Consider the following 18,844-nt stretch of genomic DNA (forward strand, 5'->3'; position numbering starts at 1 on the left):
CTACCACTCCTTCCCTAAACACAGGGATCAGTCTTGATTCCATGCTAATGGGGAATGTCAGATCATTGCATGGGCGTAATTGGGATATTGCAGGGATATTGCAGGGATGCCTCTTCTTGCCCAAGACTTCTGTCTCTTAAGTCTCTCTTGATCTTATTTCTGGTTTAACACACCAGAAAAAGTAGCATGTGGCTGTTGAATATTTGGAAGCTTTTTCTCTCCTGAGGGTGGCTATGTAGAAGAGCCATTTCCATTTTAAGTATGAGATCCTATAACTGAAATAATAGATGCAATTTAGTATAAATGCTTTGGAATGTGTGTCCTAGGATCCCCTGGTCACAGAAGTTTGCACTGCAGGGCAAGTTTGAGATGTTTTCTCTTGACTTTGTGCACATGTGCATGGGGTTTTGTGTTGTAGGATGATGCTCCCTCCCCACACCAGCCCTGTTGCTATGCTTTTATGTTAACCTACAGGACCCATTGCTTCCTTTATGCTTTTGAGAAGGATGAAATCTGACCTTTACTTCCACTGGAACAACTATGGTTCCTTTTATGTGCCACTGAGCAGCAGGTACTGAGTGAGATGTGAGCCACCAGCCTGGCAGCAGAAGCTCCATGTCCTGACCTCTGTGACTCTGCAGGTTTCCAGCTTCTCTGGCTGCCCTGGCTTCTTGCAGACTGCTTCTGGAAAATAATAAGCAGTTTAGTGTATTAATGACAATTGAAGTATTTTTAGCACAATTGTTGTCTCAGCATTGTTCAGCCGTTTCTGGGCTGTCCTCTACATCTCATGTTCCTCACAGTCCCTTAAGTTTATGAATGTTTTCCATAATCGTTCGGGCTGGAAGGGGAGATCACTCAGTCCAACCTCCCTGCCCAGGGAGCAGGTGACACAGGAACACATCCAGGTGTGTTTGGAATATCTCCAGAGAGGAACAATCCACGGCCTCCCTGGGCAATTCCAGAGCTCTGCCACCCTCAACCTAAAGGAGCTGTTCCTCCTGTTGAGGTGGAACATTTCGAAATTTAGTTTAGTTTAAAATAATAAATAAAAAATTATTCAGCCGAATGGAAGTCCCCGCTGAATCACTTAACCCAGCCATCCTGAGGAGGTGTGGGGACATTGCTGGCACAGAGCAGGCAGGGCGGCGGCGGGGCCGCTCCGTCGCCTTTAAGCGCGGCGGGGGCCGGCTCGGGGCGGAGCGGGGCGGTGGCGGCGCAGAGCGGGCGCGGGCTCGGCCGCGGCGGCAGCAGCGGGGCCATGGCCGCCGACGTGTTCATGCGGCCGGCGCGGCTGCTCGGGGCGGCGGGGCCGCTGTCCCCCCGCACGGAGCCCGACGAGGACTCGTCGGACACGGACGATGGCGGAGCGTCGCCGGGCGGGGGGCGGCGGTGCGGGCCGCGGCGGGGGCAGCCCCCGGGCCCGCAGATCATCCACTCGGGGCACTTCATGGTCTCGTCGCCTCACAGCGAGCACCCGCCCAAGAAGGGCTACGACTTCGACACGGTCAACGAGCAGACCTGCCAGACCTACCAGTTCGGGGCGGCCCGCGGCGGCGGCGGCGCCGGCGGCCGCCTCAGCATCGACGCGTCCCTCACGAAGCTGTTCGAGTGCATGTCCCTGGCCTACAGGTACCGAGCGGCCCCGGCGGCGAGTCCCGGCCGGGCTGGGCGGGGGGACCGCGCCGGGGAGCGGCACCGTGTGAGGGGCGGGGTCGCAGCCGAGCGGGTCCCCCCGGCCCATATGCGGGGGTTCGGTGCCGCTTTTGTGTTCAGCGAACTTGGGGGTCCCGGCGGGCCCTTCCCCACCGGCCCGGGGCCGTGGCTGGGGGCGAGCCGGGGGCGCCGCTGCCCCCCCGCCATGAGGGCTGAGGGCTGCTCGGGGCTGGGGTCCCGCTCGCCCGCCGGCGCTGGTGCCGCTGGAAGCCCTCAGCATCCCGCGGCCGGGCTGGGAGCGAGTGGAAGCCTCTGGTGCTAAACAGAAACCCTTAAAGGGCAAAGTGCCCCGCTCGATGTGAAACCCGGCCAATTTTCCCCTCCCCAAATTTTATTTTTATAACAAAGTCAAACCAGCGGACTCTGTCGCTGTTTCCTTTGTTCCTGTGCTGGCTGCAGCTGGCAGCAGCACTTCCTGGGTTTATCTGCACCTTTTGCTCTGACTTTGGTTGTGCTTTTCATCTCTTCAGTAAGGCGTTATATTCCCATTTATCCCCTTTGTCTGTCATCCAAAATGGAGGCAGAGCTGTGGAGTAGAAGTGTTTTGGAAAGATGTGTGTCTGCTCAGCCTTTTGTTCCGTGTGATATAGCAGAAACCGGATCCAATCTGATGTTCTCTGCTGAGCACATTTTGGAAGTTGATTAAAAGGCTTGATGGAAAATGCCTCTTGGCATATCAACGGAAATATTTATTTTCATCTATAGGAACCACCTTAGCTTGCTAAAGGAAAATTAACTTTGCCCACCCCAAATCATCTATTTAAGTATTGCTCAATGAAGAGGAAACAATCGAACTATCTGTTCTGTACAGTAGCTTGAAGATGTAAGTAATATTAATATTTTGATAATATTGGCCAGGAACATTATTAGTTGCTGGCAAGAGACTGAACCTCAGATTAGGTGTGTGCAACAGTGGATCTAAGTACTTTGCACTTACAAAAAAAAAAAAGTAAACCTTTTATTGTACAAGCTAGGAGGAACTTGCAGAGGAGCTGCAGGGATTATGAAGGACAGAACTGGACTGCTCGTGTGCATGTGCTCCTCGGCCTCTGTCACCTTGGTTTTATTTTGTGCTTCCACTGGTATGTCATTGGGATTTTAAAACTGAGGATCACACCTGGTGCAAAGGAACAATTTTGTTACACTGATTGACAGTACTGAACTCTGATGTAGGTGAATTAGTGGAGCACCAAATTTATTACAGAAGAAATAATTTTATCCTGCCTGCTGGTGGTAGCATGAGGCAAGGTGCAGAAAATATCTTCTTAGAGGCTGCCAAAGAAAAGCACATTCTTAATGCTTCTGTCCTTGGGCACCTTAGGGTTTGCTGAGTTGCAGCCCTGAAGCATCCTGCCCAGATCCAGCCTTGCTTACTCAGCAGCTTTGGGATACGATTTTTAAATCTGCCAAGCAAACCAATTGTAAACTTGGGTCTAAAAAGGATTGAAGTAATTCTGGAAAATCTGATTTGAGGTGTTGAACATGGCTTTGAAATGGGAAATGTCTTTTTAACAAATGATTGGGCCTGTAGGTTGTATTTCTGTCCTCAGGTTGGATTTTTTCCTGGTTGGTTTATGGGGATGTTTTTGTGGCTGTTGCCTCAGCTTTACCTTTCTCATTATTTATTGCCTGTCAGATCCAGCACTGACAAAACACACAGGTTCCGTGTTAATGTTTTCCATGCTGCCTTTGCTGGATAGAAATTCACTCTGGAAAAGAACTGGGGCTGTGGAAACCAACAGCAAAAACTGTCACACAGGAAGGTGAAGATGTGTGAGTTTTGCTTTTTGGGGGCACGAGCTGCCTGCAGAGCTGGGGGATGCAGCCGTGTTAAACACAGACCCAGGGAAGCTGCTGCTGTGGCAGAGCTCTCTGTGGAGTATTTATTTACACATGACACTCATTGCTGGCATTTCAGTGTTTAAAGTTTTAAAGAGAAGCAGTAAAACGTGTGGTACCCATTAGCTCGGTGGATGGGCTAGAAAGCAAAGCTTTTCTAGATTACCTCAGTCATTACCTGGGTCATTACCTCGGCTGGTTTGTTTGGAAGCCTCCACATTTATGCTGGATCACGGATTGGTGATCCATAGCCCATAAACCTGGGCTCTTCTCGTTGTGCTGTAAATTTTTTTGGAGTTTGGCTTTGTGCTGTTAACAGTGAAACTTTTTCTGATAGAAAAAGTTATTTGTGAACACCAGGGAAGCGATTCCCTCGTGCCTTTGAGCAGCACAAGCCAACACGATCCTAATTTTCATCACAGCTGTTTCAGTCACGTATCCAGTTGCACAGCTTGAAAAGTCTCATTTCAGATATGCCATTCCAGAGGGGAAAACATGCCTATAGCATACTCCCCTGTACAGTGAGCAGATTAAACCAATTTTTTAAATTAATAAGTAACTTATAAACACTGGGGTTTACAACAGGTGTCACGCGGGCCGTACTTTATCTAAATGTAACTTGTTTTTCTCATGAGATTGATTGTGGGAGCTGTACCACACTGACAGAGGTAAAAGAACATTGGTTTTCCTCTTTTAGCCCCTTCATATCAACCCTTTAAACCAAGGTGACCTTGCAGACCTTGACGTGTAGGTAGCTAGAATTGACTTGTTGGAGGCAGGCAAAAAGATCTTAAAAAGTGTTCTTCTCAAAATGAGAAAGACCTTTGACACTGCTCATTCTAATGAGAAACTGTGCTCCTGGGTACATGACCTACCATGCACAGAATTAAGTAAAATGTTATGTCATCTTGATATTTAATTTAGTAAAGCCCTCTAATAACTTTACCATTATCCAAATAATTGCATTACCCAGAAGTAACTTCCCAAAGATGAACTGTACTCAGAAATGTTTCAATAACAGCCTATCATGAAGGTTTTTTTCCCCTGAGATTGAGACAGAGGAATTTTTTCTCTTTGTTAGGATTAATGGTAATACGCTGGGTGGTGCTCTTTTAAACTATTGTATATTTATGTCATTCCTTGCTTATCTTAGTACAGGCCACGGTAGGGTAGGTGAAGATGACTTTGTGGGCTCATTTATTCTTAAGTAGCCTCAGAGTTCTCTCAGCTCTTATTAAGAGCTTAAGGAGCCTGCCAGGTGTTGTACTTGAGGTAAGAGTGTTAAGGTTGGCGTGAGATCCTTGTACAAACCCCTCAGGATCTGCTTGCTGAAGCTGCACAGGGCAGGACAGTGGGCTCTGGGAACTGGGACAAAAGCAGCCTTGTGAGCAGCTTGCCAGGTCATTTCTAGATTTCATCTCTCCTCTTTAGCAATATGACTCCTTCACTTCATCTAGAGGGAAGCCAAAAATATTCCCTTCCTCGGTGGACTGACGTGAGGGGTCAGCTTGTTTCCAGAGCCTTTGCCACACATTCTTTGTCAGTGCAGTGTTTGGGGAAGTTCTCAGCACTGCTGATGGCACTGGGAGATTAAAAACCTCCACAATCCAGCTACATATTTCACATGCTGCTTGTAGAAGCTACTCTGATAAAAACACCTATATTCACCTCTGAATTTAGCCAGACTTGAGCAGAGTTGCTGTTCCAAGTATTTTTTAACCACAGTAAGGTCCCTGCAAAGCAAGGATGCTGTGTTCAGGGTGCACTATGAACCAGGACATCAGGACTGAGCCTCTTACTCTGCTTATGTCAAATGCTTGATATAGGCACAAGCTTTTAAGCTCTGTGTAAGATGCACTTTGAAATTCCACCTTGACAACCTTGAACCTCAGGACAGTTTGCAGAAAGGTGACTGAGCTGTTCTTGTCTGCCAGACTCATTTCTTTGCCAAAGTAAACATTTCATAGTGCTGGTGTGAGAAGGCCTTGGTTCAGATGAAGGTTTTGCTGTCTTCAGGGCTACAAATGACTGCAGGAAGAGCAGACAAATTCTGTGGACAGAGGTTTTAGATACAGGGACAATTTTGTTTGTTTTGCTCCTGGTTGTTTTGGTGTCTCTGCAGACTGGTTTCTATGGGCCTGGTTGGGAGGGTGTTGCTGTAGAGGTGTGGGGCACAGGAGTCACCTTTTTCATTAAAAAAGCACATTATCATCTTTTGATCTGCCATTTAATCTACATGTTTTGTTGTTGTTCTCATCTTGTGTTTTTACTCAGTAAACATGTTATTTTCTGGCTTCAGTACAACATGGATTTTGTAATCACCATTTTTGATGGATTGCTGAAATAGGGAAGAGGGAGCTGGTTTGTCCTCAGACTGCCAGTTCTCAAGAACTTTTGCATGATCTGAAAAAAATGTGCCTGAACTTTGAGATTTGGCATTATTTTTAGTGAAGATTTTGTGCTGCATGATTATGATGTGCTTTGAATGGCAACAGAAGTTAATATGTTGATTTTCAGTTCTCCCCCCCTTACCTGTTTTTCTTTCTTTCTGCTGAGTGGCAAGAGGAATTAAAGCCAAGAGACCCAAATTTCAGGTCTTGGCTTCACTCATGTTTTTCCACACACCCTTTTAGTAGGTCACTGAACCATTCTTGTTTGTTACTTTCCCATGTGGGGGAAAAAAAAATTCCATTCTTGTGGAAAGCAGAGTTGATATTCAGTCACTTGAGCAGCTGCTTATCTGACTGTGTGTCCTTAAGCTATGATTAGTGTTAATCAAACAAAAGGGTATCTAGTGATGCTGCAGGCTGGGAAGGGGTGGGGAGGAATAAAGGGAGCTTTGTGGCCATTTTGAGCTGAAGGCTGAGCATTTCTGGGATGTCAGAGGCATTTTGACAGGCTTGAAGGAGAGAGTGAACTCTTTAAGTTGTAATGGGTGGGTGGAATTTTCCCCCTAATAACGCACTCGGAGATCTGCTGTGAAGCAGGAGGAGTGGAAAGGGCAAGGAATGAGGCTGGAAGCTCGCTGAGATCTGGAGTGAAATTAGGGAATCTCTGAGGAATGCGTTGAGTGAATTAGAAGGGCCGAGATAAAGCCACACAAAGAGCTGTGTGGTGTTGACAGAGGCCACAGGGATGGAAACAGGAAAGCAAAAATGAGATACTGCAAAGTTCTCACAAAGTCACACAGAGGATGTCTCAGCTGACTGGGTTACAAACTCACTGAGCCCTGTGGGTGAGGAAACCCCCAGGGCAGGGCTGCAGGGAATGGCAGCAGGGAAGGGGAGGTCTCATCCTGGTGGGGATTGTGGGGAAGAAAAGAGTTTGAAGATGGATTTAGCTGAGATTTGAATAAAAGGACAGAGGTGAATGATCCCAATGTGATGTCGGTGTAACGCTGTTCAGGGCAGGAGAAATGGGAATGAAAGGGGAGGATATGTGGAAAGTGAGGATGGACAGTGGAAGGTGTGGCTGGAGTTGGAGAAGCCCAGTGTTCATTCCCCATGCTTTGATCTGTGATATGAGGGTTAGATAGGAGGCACCTGGTGGAGGTGTGCCTGGTGAAGGGGAGAATGAGCTGGACGGACCCACAAATCATGGATGATGGGGCAGGAGATCTGCAGTTCCTGCTTTGGCTCTGCTCATGCTGCCCTGCTGCCTTTTGCTGCTGGAGAGAAAGGGCTCTCTTTTTAGAACAGAACAACAACAAAAAACCTTATCAGCTGAGAAACCTGGACCAGTTTGGGTTTAATCTAGTATTTTATTTTTAATTAAATACAGGCTATATGCTTGCAACTTCCTTTCTTTGTATACAGAAATTAATTGCATTTACAGTTTCCTTTATGTGTCCTTTGATATCTTAATATCATTGGCACAAGCAGTTCTTTAAAGACAAAACTTCTAAGCTACTTCTGAGGAAAAAGACAAGCTTTGTAAACTCTTTGATGGCTATAGAAATATTTTACAGCTTTCATACAATTTTCCTTTCGCTCTGGAGAGGAAACCTTTAACATGTCCATGAAACAATCATGAAGATGATTAGGAAAAGTACTTGTTTCAGTTGCCTCCAAAGAAAATAGAGTTGGTTCTTTGTGTTTCAGACAGTGATGGAAAAACCTGAATGTGATTGTTTTTAGTGCAAGCTAGAGTTCCATTATTATCACTGCTTCTGAAGCAGGAAGGCTTGGAAAAGAGAGTTAGGAAAAGCAAGGTTCTAGAAATTGCTTCTAATAGTTTTAGTACCAGAACAAAAATTCTGAACACAATCTTTTCAAATAATTTCTGTTTGTTTGCTCAAATGGGACTTGGAAGGTAATTTTTTGGTTGTTTTTGAGCATAAAGCACGCTGACTTGGTGTCACTCCTGATAGAATTAATGCAGCCATCCCTTGGTGGGTAAAGCAGCCATTGCCATGGGAAATGTTCTGGTGTGCATTTGCCACAGCTTATTTACTTTGTGACACACAAGCTCAAAGCTCCTCACTAACCCTTGGTTCCTTGGCTGTTGATCTTAGATAAATCAGTTACTGCTTTTTCCTCCCTTTCTCCATTCTGAAATGACCAAAACATTCAGAGCCCCAGATCTGTGTGCTGGCCTTTCAGAAAGAGGGAAACAAAGGTGTGAAGTGTAAGTGAGCTGACATAGGAGTCTGAAAGGAAACCCTATGAAAGATCACTCCTCTGATACAAACTTAATAAAGGAAAGAGGACAAATGGAGGAAAGATTTGGGAGGAGATGATGAAGAGGATGTGCAGCTTGCTGACATCAGAAAAGCTCCTGAAGGATGTGACACCTTGGCCATTCTGTGCGGTGTGAATGGCTGCAGGGGAATTGCCTGCTCCTCTCTGTTAAGCAGATTTCACTTTGTGCCTTAAGGTATGGAAACTCCTGAGTGCTGCTTAGGAGCCAGCCCAGCAGCAGTTACCTTTGTGAAAGATGAGAGTTGTGAGTTGGCTGTCCAGCTGTGACATCAGTGGATAACAGAAAATGGGATTGGAAAGGAGCACAGGAACCATCTGGGCCCAGGGAAGAGATTCCTTCCCTTGGCTGCTTATCCTGACATGGCCACTCAGGGCTGCTTGGTCACCTTTGGGGCTGTAGGAGAAAAGGTGACATGCCAGATGGAAAGGGCTTGCAGGGCACTGCTGGGATTATCCTGAGCAGGCTTTAGTGGAAGAATCTGATTCACTGCAATTAGTGATATGTCAGTGTGTTTTGGCCAGGATTCTCCTGACCTGCAGATAACCCTTAGCCCTGACACGGCTGGGGATGTGCTGTGATGTGAGCAAAGGGTTCAGCTGGTTAAGTAGCTGAGCATTGCTGCTTAATGAATTGATCGCTTTTCCTGAAAAGCACAGAAAAATTTACATGACTTGTTAAATTTTAATGACTTGTTAGAGAGCTTTTTATCCTTGGTTTTGTGTTTGCAGCACATTATCTACAGCAGTAATGCACAGTTAGAGAGCTTTTAGTCTCTCCACTTCTAGTTTAGCTGATGGTGTAGTGCAAGGAAGGAATGGATACAACTCTTTTTGCTGTATTTAATGCCTTTTCTTACTGTATTTTTTATGTGTGGTAGTGTCTTCCCACATACAGAGATAAATGCTTTATTTTTAATTATAATGGGAGATTTCTGGATTTCTGGGTATATCTTTGTTGCTCATTTACACCACACCAGAGCAAGCAGAGAATATCTTTATGGGTAGAGTATGTATGTAATGTTTATGCTTCTCTTTCATTGCAGACTACCATTATTTCCCTGTGCATTTTCCCAGTGATTTGGGAGCAAAGAGCAGAATTTTGGGGGGACGGTTCAGAGCAGAAATAAGAGCTGAGGCTGCTTTCAGCTGAAGGAGCAAGGGAGACTGGTTGAGAGATGACCCTTAGTTAATGAAATTGTCCTTACTCAAGCAAAGGAGTCTGATGCTCGTTACAGTTCTGTTCCTGTGTGAGCTTGAAAGGGCTTCTTCCATCTCAGGACATCAGGGGTGGCCTTGTCTTTGCTGGTTTTGGGTGGGGCTTACTTGTGAATTAAGAATTGAAGAGTGAGCCTTAAGGGTGACTGAGGGGGTAGAGAGAAGATCCAGATAACCTTTTGCCATTCTTGAGAAAGAGGGCTGCTGGTACTTGTTTTGGAAGTGAGATAGGAGCTGCCTTGTTTGTATTTGGGTTTACAGATCTGGGGGGAAGGTGGCAGCTGGCAAGTGTGACCTGGCCTGAACTTTGTGGGGTGTTTGCTCCTCCTGGCTTTGTCCTGCATCTGCCCTGGTATTGAGAGAGTCCTGCTGATGTGGGTCCTCAGAGTGTCTGTGCTGAGAGCTTGAGTGAACACAGAGCCTTTAGTGCCATTAGAATCCTGTGGTGAGTGCAGGACCTTGGTCCTGTGTCCTGCCAGGCAGAGGGAGCGAAGGAACAAAGGTGTGTGAGTGTTTTGTTCTGAGGAGTTGGTGGTGCAGCTCGTGCTGCTGCCTAGAAAGGATCTGCAGGAGCACAGGTAAGCAGGATGGGGCCTCTTCTCTTCACTGATCCCTCCAGTGGAGGCTGTTAGTCCTCAGAGGTCAGCAGGGCTGTTCTTTATGAGAGACATGTCTGCATAACAGGATTCCAGCAAACATTGCAGAGGCACGAGGGAGGTTTGCTTCTGGAATCTGTCACGTTGATTGTTTTCAGAATTCTGTGGCATGGGGTGTTTTACTCGAAATCCTGGCCTCCTTTCCTCTGCTGCTTTGTTTACTCTCCCTTCCCTCGAGGTCCCATGGTAACAGTGCTGTGCCTGCAGCAGTTCAAGGACACCATGGCTGAAGTGGCCTTGGCCAGGCTGGGAGACCTCTGGCCAGGCTGCAGCAGCTCAGTGACTTCTGTATCCAGCAGCCAAACCCTTCCCTAGCCCATGTGAGCTTGTCCAAAACACTTCTTGTCCACATTGCCCCAGCTGTGCCAGGGACTTGGTTGCCTTGGCACCAAAATTCTTATGTAGGGCAAGGGTTAGACTCACTCCAGCCTGCCAGGGTGATGATGCAGAGCCCAGGCCTCTGTGGTAGTGCTGGTGTATCTTTGGAGCAGCTGGAATGTGGGGTTTCACAATAGACCTAAAAATAACTCACTGTGTTGATGTGAATGTGAGCCATCACAGGCTCTTCTGCTCAGCTCTTCATGCTGCATCTTCCATCCAGGTTTTAGTTTGTTCTTAAATCTAGTTTGTTCTCACTATCCACACCATTCACAAGGAGAGAGACCAAATGGAGCAAGAATTGTGGAAGAACTTCTCATGTCTTTGTTATTCTTTGAAGTCCATGATTGCTCTTTACTATCTTTTTATCATGCAGCCTTTTGCTTTTGGTGCTGTGGTGTGACACTTGATTCAGCCTGGATTAGCTGATAAAAGCCCTTACTTTGGAGGCAGAAGTGATAAAGGAAAAAAAGGAAAGGCATGCACATAAAAAAGAAAACAAAAAAGGTGAAAAGGAAGTACCTGAGCTTGTGGGTCTGGCAGCTGTTAGAGAAGAAATGTTAGTACCAAACTGGAAGAGGGCAGGGGGAGATCTTGTTGCATTTCTGATCTGCCACTCATTGGATATGGATATTGTCTGCTGCCACGTTTCCCAGAGCAAAGAATGATATCATTTGTTTTGTTCTTGGATGTTCACTCTCTGCTCGTCCTGATGAATTTCTGTATGTTTACATTGAAGCTGCAGCCTGAGTACACTCAGCCATGGCTAGTCAAGCTCTGTTAGCAGCATTTACAGTGCCAGCTGCATCAGGAGAGCTCCCAGTGTCTGAGTGAGAGGCAGCACAGCAGAGCCTGGTGCTGCTGAGCTGTGGATCCAGGCAGGGCTCTGAGCTGTGCTCTTGTGAGCAGCACACAGGTCTGGGTGTTCATACCCTGCTCTCGTGTTTGCTGGTCCTGTACAGTGTCCAGAGAATGTATCCCCATTCCCTGTATGAACTCCTGCACGTTGCTGTCTGCACAGCTTAGTCCAAATTTCTGTTTGCTTGGTAAACATCTGTCCCTGACAGGATGGAGGCTGAGGGAACTTGGATAGAAAATGTGCTGGGGGTGTGCCAGATGTGGGAAAGCATGAAGCAGTGAAAGGGAATCAACTGCTTGGTTTTGCTCTTTGAAACACAGCTTTTGAGAAAGAAAATTGAGTGCAGGGGTTGTAGAGGAGGTTTGCCACCTGGAAACATACAAAATTTACATTTCTGAATTAGAGGATATAAAGCTTTTAGAAAGGAAGGAGTAAGTCAAGGGATTTGGATATGGTTGTGAAATATTTAGATCTGTTACCGAGCCAGAGAAGCTCTTTGAATGTTGTCAGCTTATTTCAAATGAAGTGTTGGGATGGGAGAACTGACTTGATCAGGAATACAAATATCCTCAAGGAGGGAACTGCACTCACTTCAGGTAATTATGAGCAACCATGTTTGACACCAGAGATTGTTTTGGTTTCCCAAAGCAATTATTTCACAATCTGTCCAAAACCTGGGGCATCCCAGCTGTTGAGCAGTCACCATAGTGGCTGTTCTCTATTAAAAATGTCCTTATCCCTCCCTTTCAAAGCAGAGTCCTGCCAAATCAATATACACACTCACCTGGGGGGAAAGTGTCTGTAAACAGCAAAAAGAGAAGCTGTGCAGTTCTTCAGTTCACTTTTAGGGAGTGAGTTCATGTACTTGCCAATATCATTTTCCTTAGAGCTGGGAGGGGCTGGTTGTTGGGGGTGGCAGGAACACCCTGGGGACAAACTGGTCCTCTTGTGACCCTTCCCCAAGCACCTGCTCGCCCACTGCTGGACCTGTGGCACCCAGGGTGGGGCTTCCTCCAGCCCTTGCCAAAGCAGGTGCCAGCTGCTGGGGTAGCTGTGCAGTGTTTGAGTATCAGCTGGGAGAAAATTCCAGGCAGCCTTTGGTCTCTGGGAGCTGCAGATAAGGGCAGAGTGTGGCTGTGCCCGCTCCCTGTGCCCGTGCCTGCTCTCTATGCCCGCTCTCTGTGCCTGTGCCCGCTCTCTGTGCCCGTGCCCGCTCCCTGCTCTCTGTGCCCGCTCTCTGTGCCTGTGCCCGCTCCCTATGCCCGCTCCCTGTGCCCGCTCTCTGTGTCCGTGCCCGCTCTCTGTGTCCGTGCCCGCTCCCCGTGCCCGCTCCCCGTGCCCGCTCCCCGTGCCCGTGCCTGCTCCCCGTGCCCGCTCCCTGTGCCCGTGCCCGCTCCCTGCTCTCTGTGCCTGTGCCCGCTCCCTATGCCTGCTCCCTGTGCCCCTGCCCGCTCCCTGTGCCCGCTCCCTGTGCCCGCTCCCTGTGCCCGTGCCCGCTCCCTGTGCCCGTGCCCGCTCTCTGTGCCCGCTCCCTGTGCCCGTGCCCGCTCCCTGCTCTCTGTGCCTGTGCCCGCTCCCTATGCCCGCTCCCTGTGCCCGTGCCCGCTCTCTGTGCCCGCTCTCTGTGCCCGTGCCCGCTCTCTGTGGCAGCTGCCCCATTCTGAGCTGCTGCCTGAGGGTGCTGGGGATTCCATGGTCTTGTGCAAGCACAGAGCCAGTGTGTTTGTGACTGCAGTGACACTGTGACCTGAGTCATCCTTCCTGTGAGGAAGGGTAATCTGCAGCAAAACTGCACGGGAACCAGGGGCATTCCTAAATCCTGGTCTGTCGTGCTGTGTGGAATTCTTAACCCTTAGAGAAAACCATGGGATGAGATTGCACTCACTTACTTTATCAAATCAGCAAATGTAACTGAAGAGCAGAGCTTAGCTCTGCAAGTAGATGCATAGAATTCTGCAATAAAAGCTAATTCATTACTGTTTCTAATAAAATTTGGGTCTGTGAAGGCTGTTGTTTAGGAACTCAGCGTGGATCCCATCTGTTTTTAGTATCCAGTTGTACAAGTAGAACCCTCAAATCTCCAGTAAAAATCTTAGCAGAGCTTAAGGAGACTAAAACTTTTATTAGCAGTTTTTATTAGCACATTAGTAGGCTTGGTGTCTAAGCTTGGCATGTGGTGATTACAGGCTGGGTGCATGTAACAGGCTTTTGGAAATATGGAGGTAGATCCTAGGAAATTCTGAAAGGTTGCTTCTCTCTGTAGCAATAAACATGTAAAAAGTGTTATTTACCTTCCACATGAGCTTTCCCAAGGGACTGTCATGTCCCCAGGACAGGATTCTACAGAATGAAGGTTGGGACTGGTGTTTTGTGATGTAGGAGAAATCTGCTTCAAAGAAGACTTGAGTGAGGGTCATTCAGTGACTTGGTTGTTGTTTTGCTTGTGGTAAGATTTGTGAAAGTGCTGATGCTGTCACATGTTTTACTGCTGAAGTCACCACTTGCTTTGGGACATACACCATCTCAGTCTGTTTGAAAGTCAGTCCATGCATGTCTTTTAACTGGTGCACAGGTGAATGGCATGGGGATTTCTGAACCATGGTGCTGCTTGATATTTAATCATGGTGGTTACTGGGAGCAAAGGAATGACTTTATAAGGGTGTCATGCAATAAAACAAGGTCTTCTTCTGACACTCACCACATATATTGAGGTTAAATATTGCTTTTGGGAGTTAACTGCTATGAGACATTCATCAGTGCCCTGTGCTGTGCATCGTTACCATAACCACCATCATTATAAAGTAACAGATCCAGCAATTCAGCAGAGCCACCAAGGACAGGGCTGATCTCTCCATCTCTCTGTGGGAACCTGGCATTGCCCTTGGCCTGTCCAATCCTAGAAAGGCACCAGGAGCCATCTGGGAGAAGTGTGGTGAGGATTGTGTGGCATGAGCTTTATCAGCTGCTTCCCTGCCAGCGCTGTGTCCCAGTTAATGCCGGAGGGTCACTCACAGCCCTCCTGCACTGCAGCACACAGATCCACAGATCTTCACAGCTCCAGTCTGCCTTGTGACCCAGAGGGGGAAGTTTGTTTTCCACTCTGTGTTCTCTAAATGTTCATCCTTCCTGGGACTGTGGTTTTGGGTGGTGGGTCCTGGGGAGTTTTGCTGTGGTGTTTGAGATGTGGTGCCCCCATGGCAGTGGGGTGTTCACTGTGAATTGAAGGGCTGCTGTTGGTGAAGCATTGCCAGAGCACTTGTTTGCACACAGATCCAGAAAAGGTCTAAGAGGAGACTTTCCCTGTGAGTTGTGCATGACCTTTTAGAGACTTTCTTTTTTTCCACATTCCAGGCTGTTCCATGTGAGTTCTGGAAGGAGTTTCCTCCCTTCATCATCTTTCTAAGGGATTTTGATTGGTCTTTGAGTAGTTTCAGTAGTAACACAATGGTGCCTTTACCCTGCTTCTGCCTCTTGTGTAGTTTCTGGTTCAGCTTTTATGTAAACTTTGAATAAGCTGTGTGTGCTGTTGCAGCCTTGAGTCTGTAAGAACTGAATTTGGGAAGCAGCCTGGTGTTTTTCAGGCTGCAGACAGCTGGGATGAAAGCTTTGTGTCACAGGGGGAGAGCTGGGAGAGCATCTCTGCTGTTCCAAACCTGTAAGGCGCTTTCAGAATAAGATCCCTGAAGTCTTGCAGTGTATTTATAGGATGTAACGTTGTTCAGAGAATGTTACAGTATCCTCTGTGGCAGAAGTGCTGGTTTCGGGTTTCTCCAGCATGGTAAACAGCTCTGGGCTCCGGTGGTATGTGTGCTCTGAGAGCTGGGCTGATCTGCCACACTGATAGGGTTTGTTTGGCTTTTTCAGAAGCTCCGTGTGTGAAAAATCTTTTAAGTCCCAGATCATCACAGCTTGATCAGTTCATTAATCTAGGCTGGGACCTTAATGATCAAAAAGATTCTGACACGTTTATAGCTCTCCATTCAAGAGCAACCATCACCAACAACCATCCTTTTAAATAATGGATATGTACTGCAGAACCCTATCAGTCCCTGATCATCTGTGTTGGGAAACAGCTCCTTGTAGTGAATATTGAGATTCTGAGAAGGTTGATGAAAAGCCAGTGGCCAAAATCAAGTCTTAGGAAGAAGTGGAAAATTTCGAGACACTAAAACAAGGAGGATCACTTCCCTTTATATTGAAGCAGCACTAAAAAATGACACTTTCCACCATGCATAACATAGGAAGCACTTCAAAAATAAGGAAGACAAAATGTATTGAAAAAAGAAATAAAACCAAATGTACTGATCTGATGTGAAAAATATAAATCAGATCCTTGCTAAATCTTACCCTTGCTCGTGGCATTTCTGGTGTGGGGTGTGTGGCTGGGAAATGCCTGGCTGCTGTTGTGTCCTTGCTTTGCCACTGACACACTTTGTGCCCATGGGCAGCTGCTTTTCCATGCTGGCATTTCAGATTGGGGCAGTGAGAGGGGTGGGATGTGCCTGAGCCTGGAGCTCAGAGCACTGTGTGAGTTTTGTGTCTCAGCTGCTTTTTCCATGACAGGATTTCTGGTGGTTCTTTAAGAAGGTCCTGATTTTTGGCAGTGGAAGCGTGTGGCCTTTTATAAAGTGTTAGTATCTATAAAGTTACAAAGTTGAAGGCAGCAGGGCTCAGGGAGAGGTTTGGGGAGGGTCAGCAGTGACAGGTGTGATGGCAATGCCCATTTTCTCAGCCTTTTGGCTGACTTATTAATGACAGTACTTAAGCAGCTTTTTTCTTTTCTTGCTGTTCCAGTTCTGTACTAAAGTGAGCCACTGTTGGACAAGTGTCTGAAAAGCAGGAACATTTCTAGAAATATCCTTTGATTTCTGACTGGAAATGAGAAACTGTCTAAATATTCTGAGTCTTTAAATAGCCACTGGCTGAAGGACACCATAGCCTTCAAGTCTCCTTGATATTTGTGCTGATCTTTGTGTTTGCCCTGTGCTCTTTTCACCCTTTCATAACCAGCATGGAGCCTGCCTGTGGTGCAGGCATTTCCCAGCTGCACACAGCTCACCCTGGCCATGTTGTGCTGCACTAAAACTGCAGCAAGAGATCCTTTCCCTGACTGACACAGTGGTGGTGGTTTGAAAACCCGTCAGGGTGGGTGTGATGATGCTCCCAAAATGTGAATTTTTCTGCTGCCCTGACACAGCACCAGCCTGGTCATTCCTGACTCCAGCACAGACCAGGCTGTCAGAGCAAGAGCCAAGGCACTGCAAGCTTGCATTTATGCAAATTACATTCAACTTCCAAGCTTAAAATAGCATTGAATTTCTAATATAAATAAATCAACATTTCTTGCGGATTTGTTGGGGCAGGAGTATTTGCTTCAGGCACACAGCTGACCTTTCACTTTCCTGTTCCATTTCAGGAGGTGCATACCTGAGCCTGCCTGTTTGAAATCAGTCTAGATAACATGTTTCTTGGCAGGTGTTGCAATTCCAGTTTGCCAGTGGCTGAATTTGATCTTTATTTTTATTTTTCTAAACAGCTCTTAATAGTTAATTCTCTTGACAGAGGAAAAATATTTGTCTGGTCCAATATCTCTGTCTTCAGGATGGAAGGATTATTTTTAAAAGGTGGTGACTCAAACAGTGAGGGGACATTTTGGTTGTTTTAAAGTGTTTAATTGAACTTGAGCACCAAGCTCCCTGCTGTCCTTTGTGGTCTGTGGGCAATAGAACATCCCTCCACAGCCCTGAGCTGCTGCTGCAGGAGGATGAGCAGGTAATGAAGAAAATAACCTGTCCTACATCTGCCTTTTAAAATCAGCTCTGTCTGGGATTGGTATCCTCAGGCTGCAGCTGGGATGAATTTTGGTAGCAATTGTGAGATGTTAAAATGTGATCTCCACACCAGTCCTACACACATTCACACCATGTAGAAATGTTTTGGTTTCTCTTGCCTGCCCCTTTGCTCTCTCACACAATGCATATAATCTGATTCTCTGAATGAACCTTTGTTTGGGGAAATACTGTTAGTTTTGGCTCTTGCAGAGCTGAGCTGACAGGCCCAACTCCCCAACAAAACAGATTGGAGATGACAAAACAAACTAAAACCACGCCTTAAAAAAAAATGCTGGGGAGAAGCCAGAAAGTTCCTTTTCTGTGTTGCTGAAAAAAGCTAATCTGTTTAGCTACTGTGCTATCAATCTGAATTTTGTCTTCTACTTAAATTAAGAGCCTCATTGCCATTACCTGTAATTAAAGTAAAATTTTTACCCTACCTCAAAAAATGTCATGATTGTGTACAGGAAGGAACTGGGGGGAAGCACAGAGGAAGTGGCTTTTGAGGCTGGAGCTAATAAGGCAAAAAAGTGTTGGTTTAACATCAGGGCAGGGGGAATCCATTCCCTAAACAGGAAAGTAAAGGACATTTCTGTAGCTTCTTCCCATAAACTGAATTGACAAAATTCAGATTTGAAAACAAAATAATTTGTTTACAACCATAGCACATGAGACTCTGGTGATTCCTGCAGACATGCAGTAGCTGCTTTCCATCTGCTGGGAATACATATTTGGGCAGCAGGACAGGCCTGTGGAATCCAAACCACAGTGCTTGGAGGTTTGTGTTTAAATTCCATGTACCAGAGATCTTGGCCAGGTGCTCTCTGAGGAGAAAAACCAACACACTCCTGAGCTAGAGAGCCAAATGTAGCCAGAGATTCTCCTTGTCCCTGCCTATCAAAAAAGTGAAAGATGAGAGGGTGGAAATGAGGGGTTTATGTGCAAAGCACATCAAAGAAATCCATGTCCTACTTCTACTGTGTCACTCTCACACTTTGTAGCCACGGGCATGTAATTCACTCTCTCCTTATTTTAAGCAGGAGATCCTCAGTGGGTATTTTAAAAACTTCTTACTTGGTGCAGCCTTAGTTCACCACAATCCCAGGATCACTTCCCAGCTGCAGTTCCTGCTCAGCCACTTTTGCACGTCATGGTGTGGAGAATGAACTTTCATTTTTCTGAACAGGAAAAGGGATTTTTCAGGCTGATGTTTACAGCAAAGTCTTCTCTGTTGCTTTCTGTTAGAAAAGGATTTAAACATGAGGCTGTGGTACTGTTGTGAGCATTTCTGAAAGAGATAAAAAATGGGGAACTGCAAATTGAATGAGCAACAGCTGAATAAAGCATTTGAGCTGTGTAAAACACATAAGCTCTACCATGCTATACCGTATAGTTCATTTAATCAACATGTATTTAAACTGCCTGTTAAATGGAGGATATATGGAATTTTTGTTAATATTTTAAAGTGTACTTCTCTGCCCTTTCAGTGCTCTTTGTAGAAACCAGTTTCATAAAATGCTGGTGTTTCTTAATACTAATAAGTAATGAAAAATCCCTAAATTTCTTCTGGGTTTGCATGCAGATAAATGTCCCTTTCTGCCCAAATCCAGAGGGTGCTTGTGTCATGTGGGTTTGTGCTGACAGAAGTCC

At 46.4% G+C, this 18,844-nt stretch overlaps 1 protein-coding gene across 1 annotated transcript in view; it reads left to right on the forward strand.

The window, feature by feature from the left end:
* Positions 1–1,179: 1,179 nt before the first annotated feature.
* Positions 1,180–18,844, forward strand: part of MLXIP (MLX interacting protein) — a 44,285-nt gene continuing 26,620 nt past the window's right edge. The window contains exon 1 of the mRNA XM_005491529.4: positions 1,180–1,632. Within this exon, the coding sequence (XP_005491586.3) occupies positions 1,262–1,632 (371 nt within the window). The 5' untranslated portion in view covers positions 1,180–1,261. The remainder of the gene's footprint in view (positions 1,633–18,844) is intronic.

The sequence above is a fragment of the Zonotrichia albicollis genome, chromosome 18, assembly GCF_047830755.1.
Source record: "Zonotrichia albicollis isolate bZonAlb1 chromosome 18, bZonAlb1.hap1, whole genome shotgun sequence".
Taxonomy (NCBI): domain Eukaryota; kingdom Metazoa; phylum Chordata; class Aves; order Passeriformes; family Passerellidae; genus Zonotrichia; species Zonotrichia albicollis.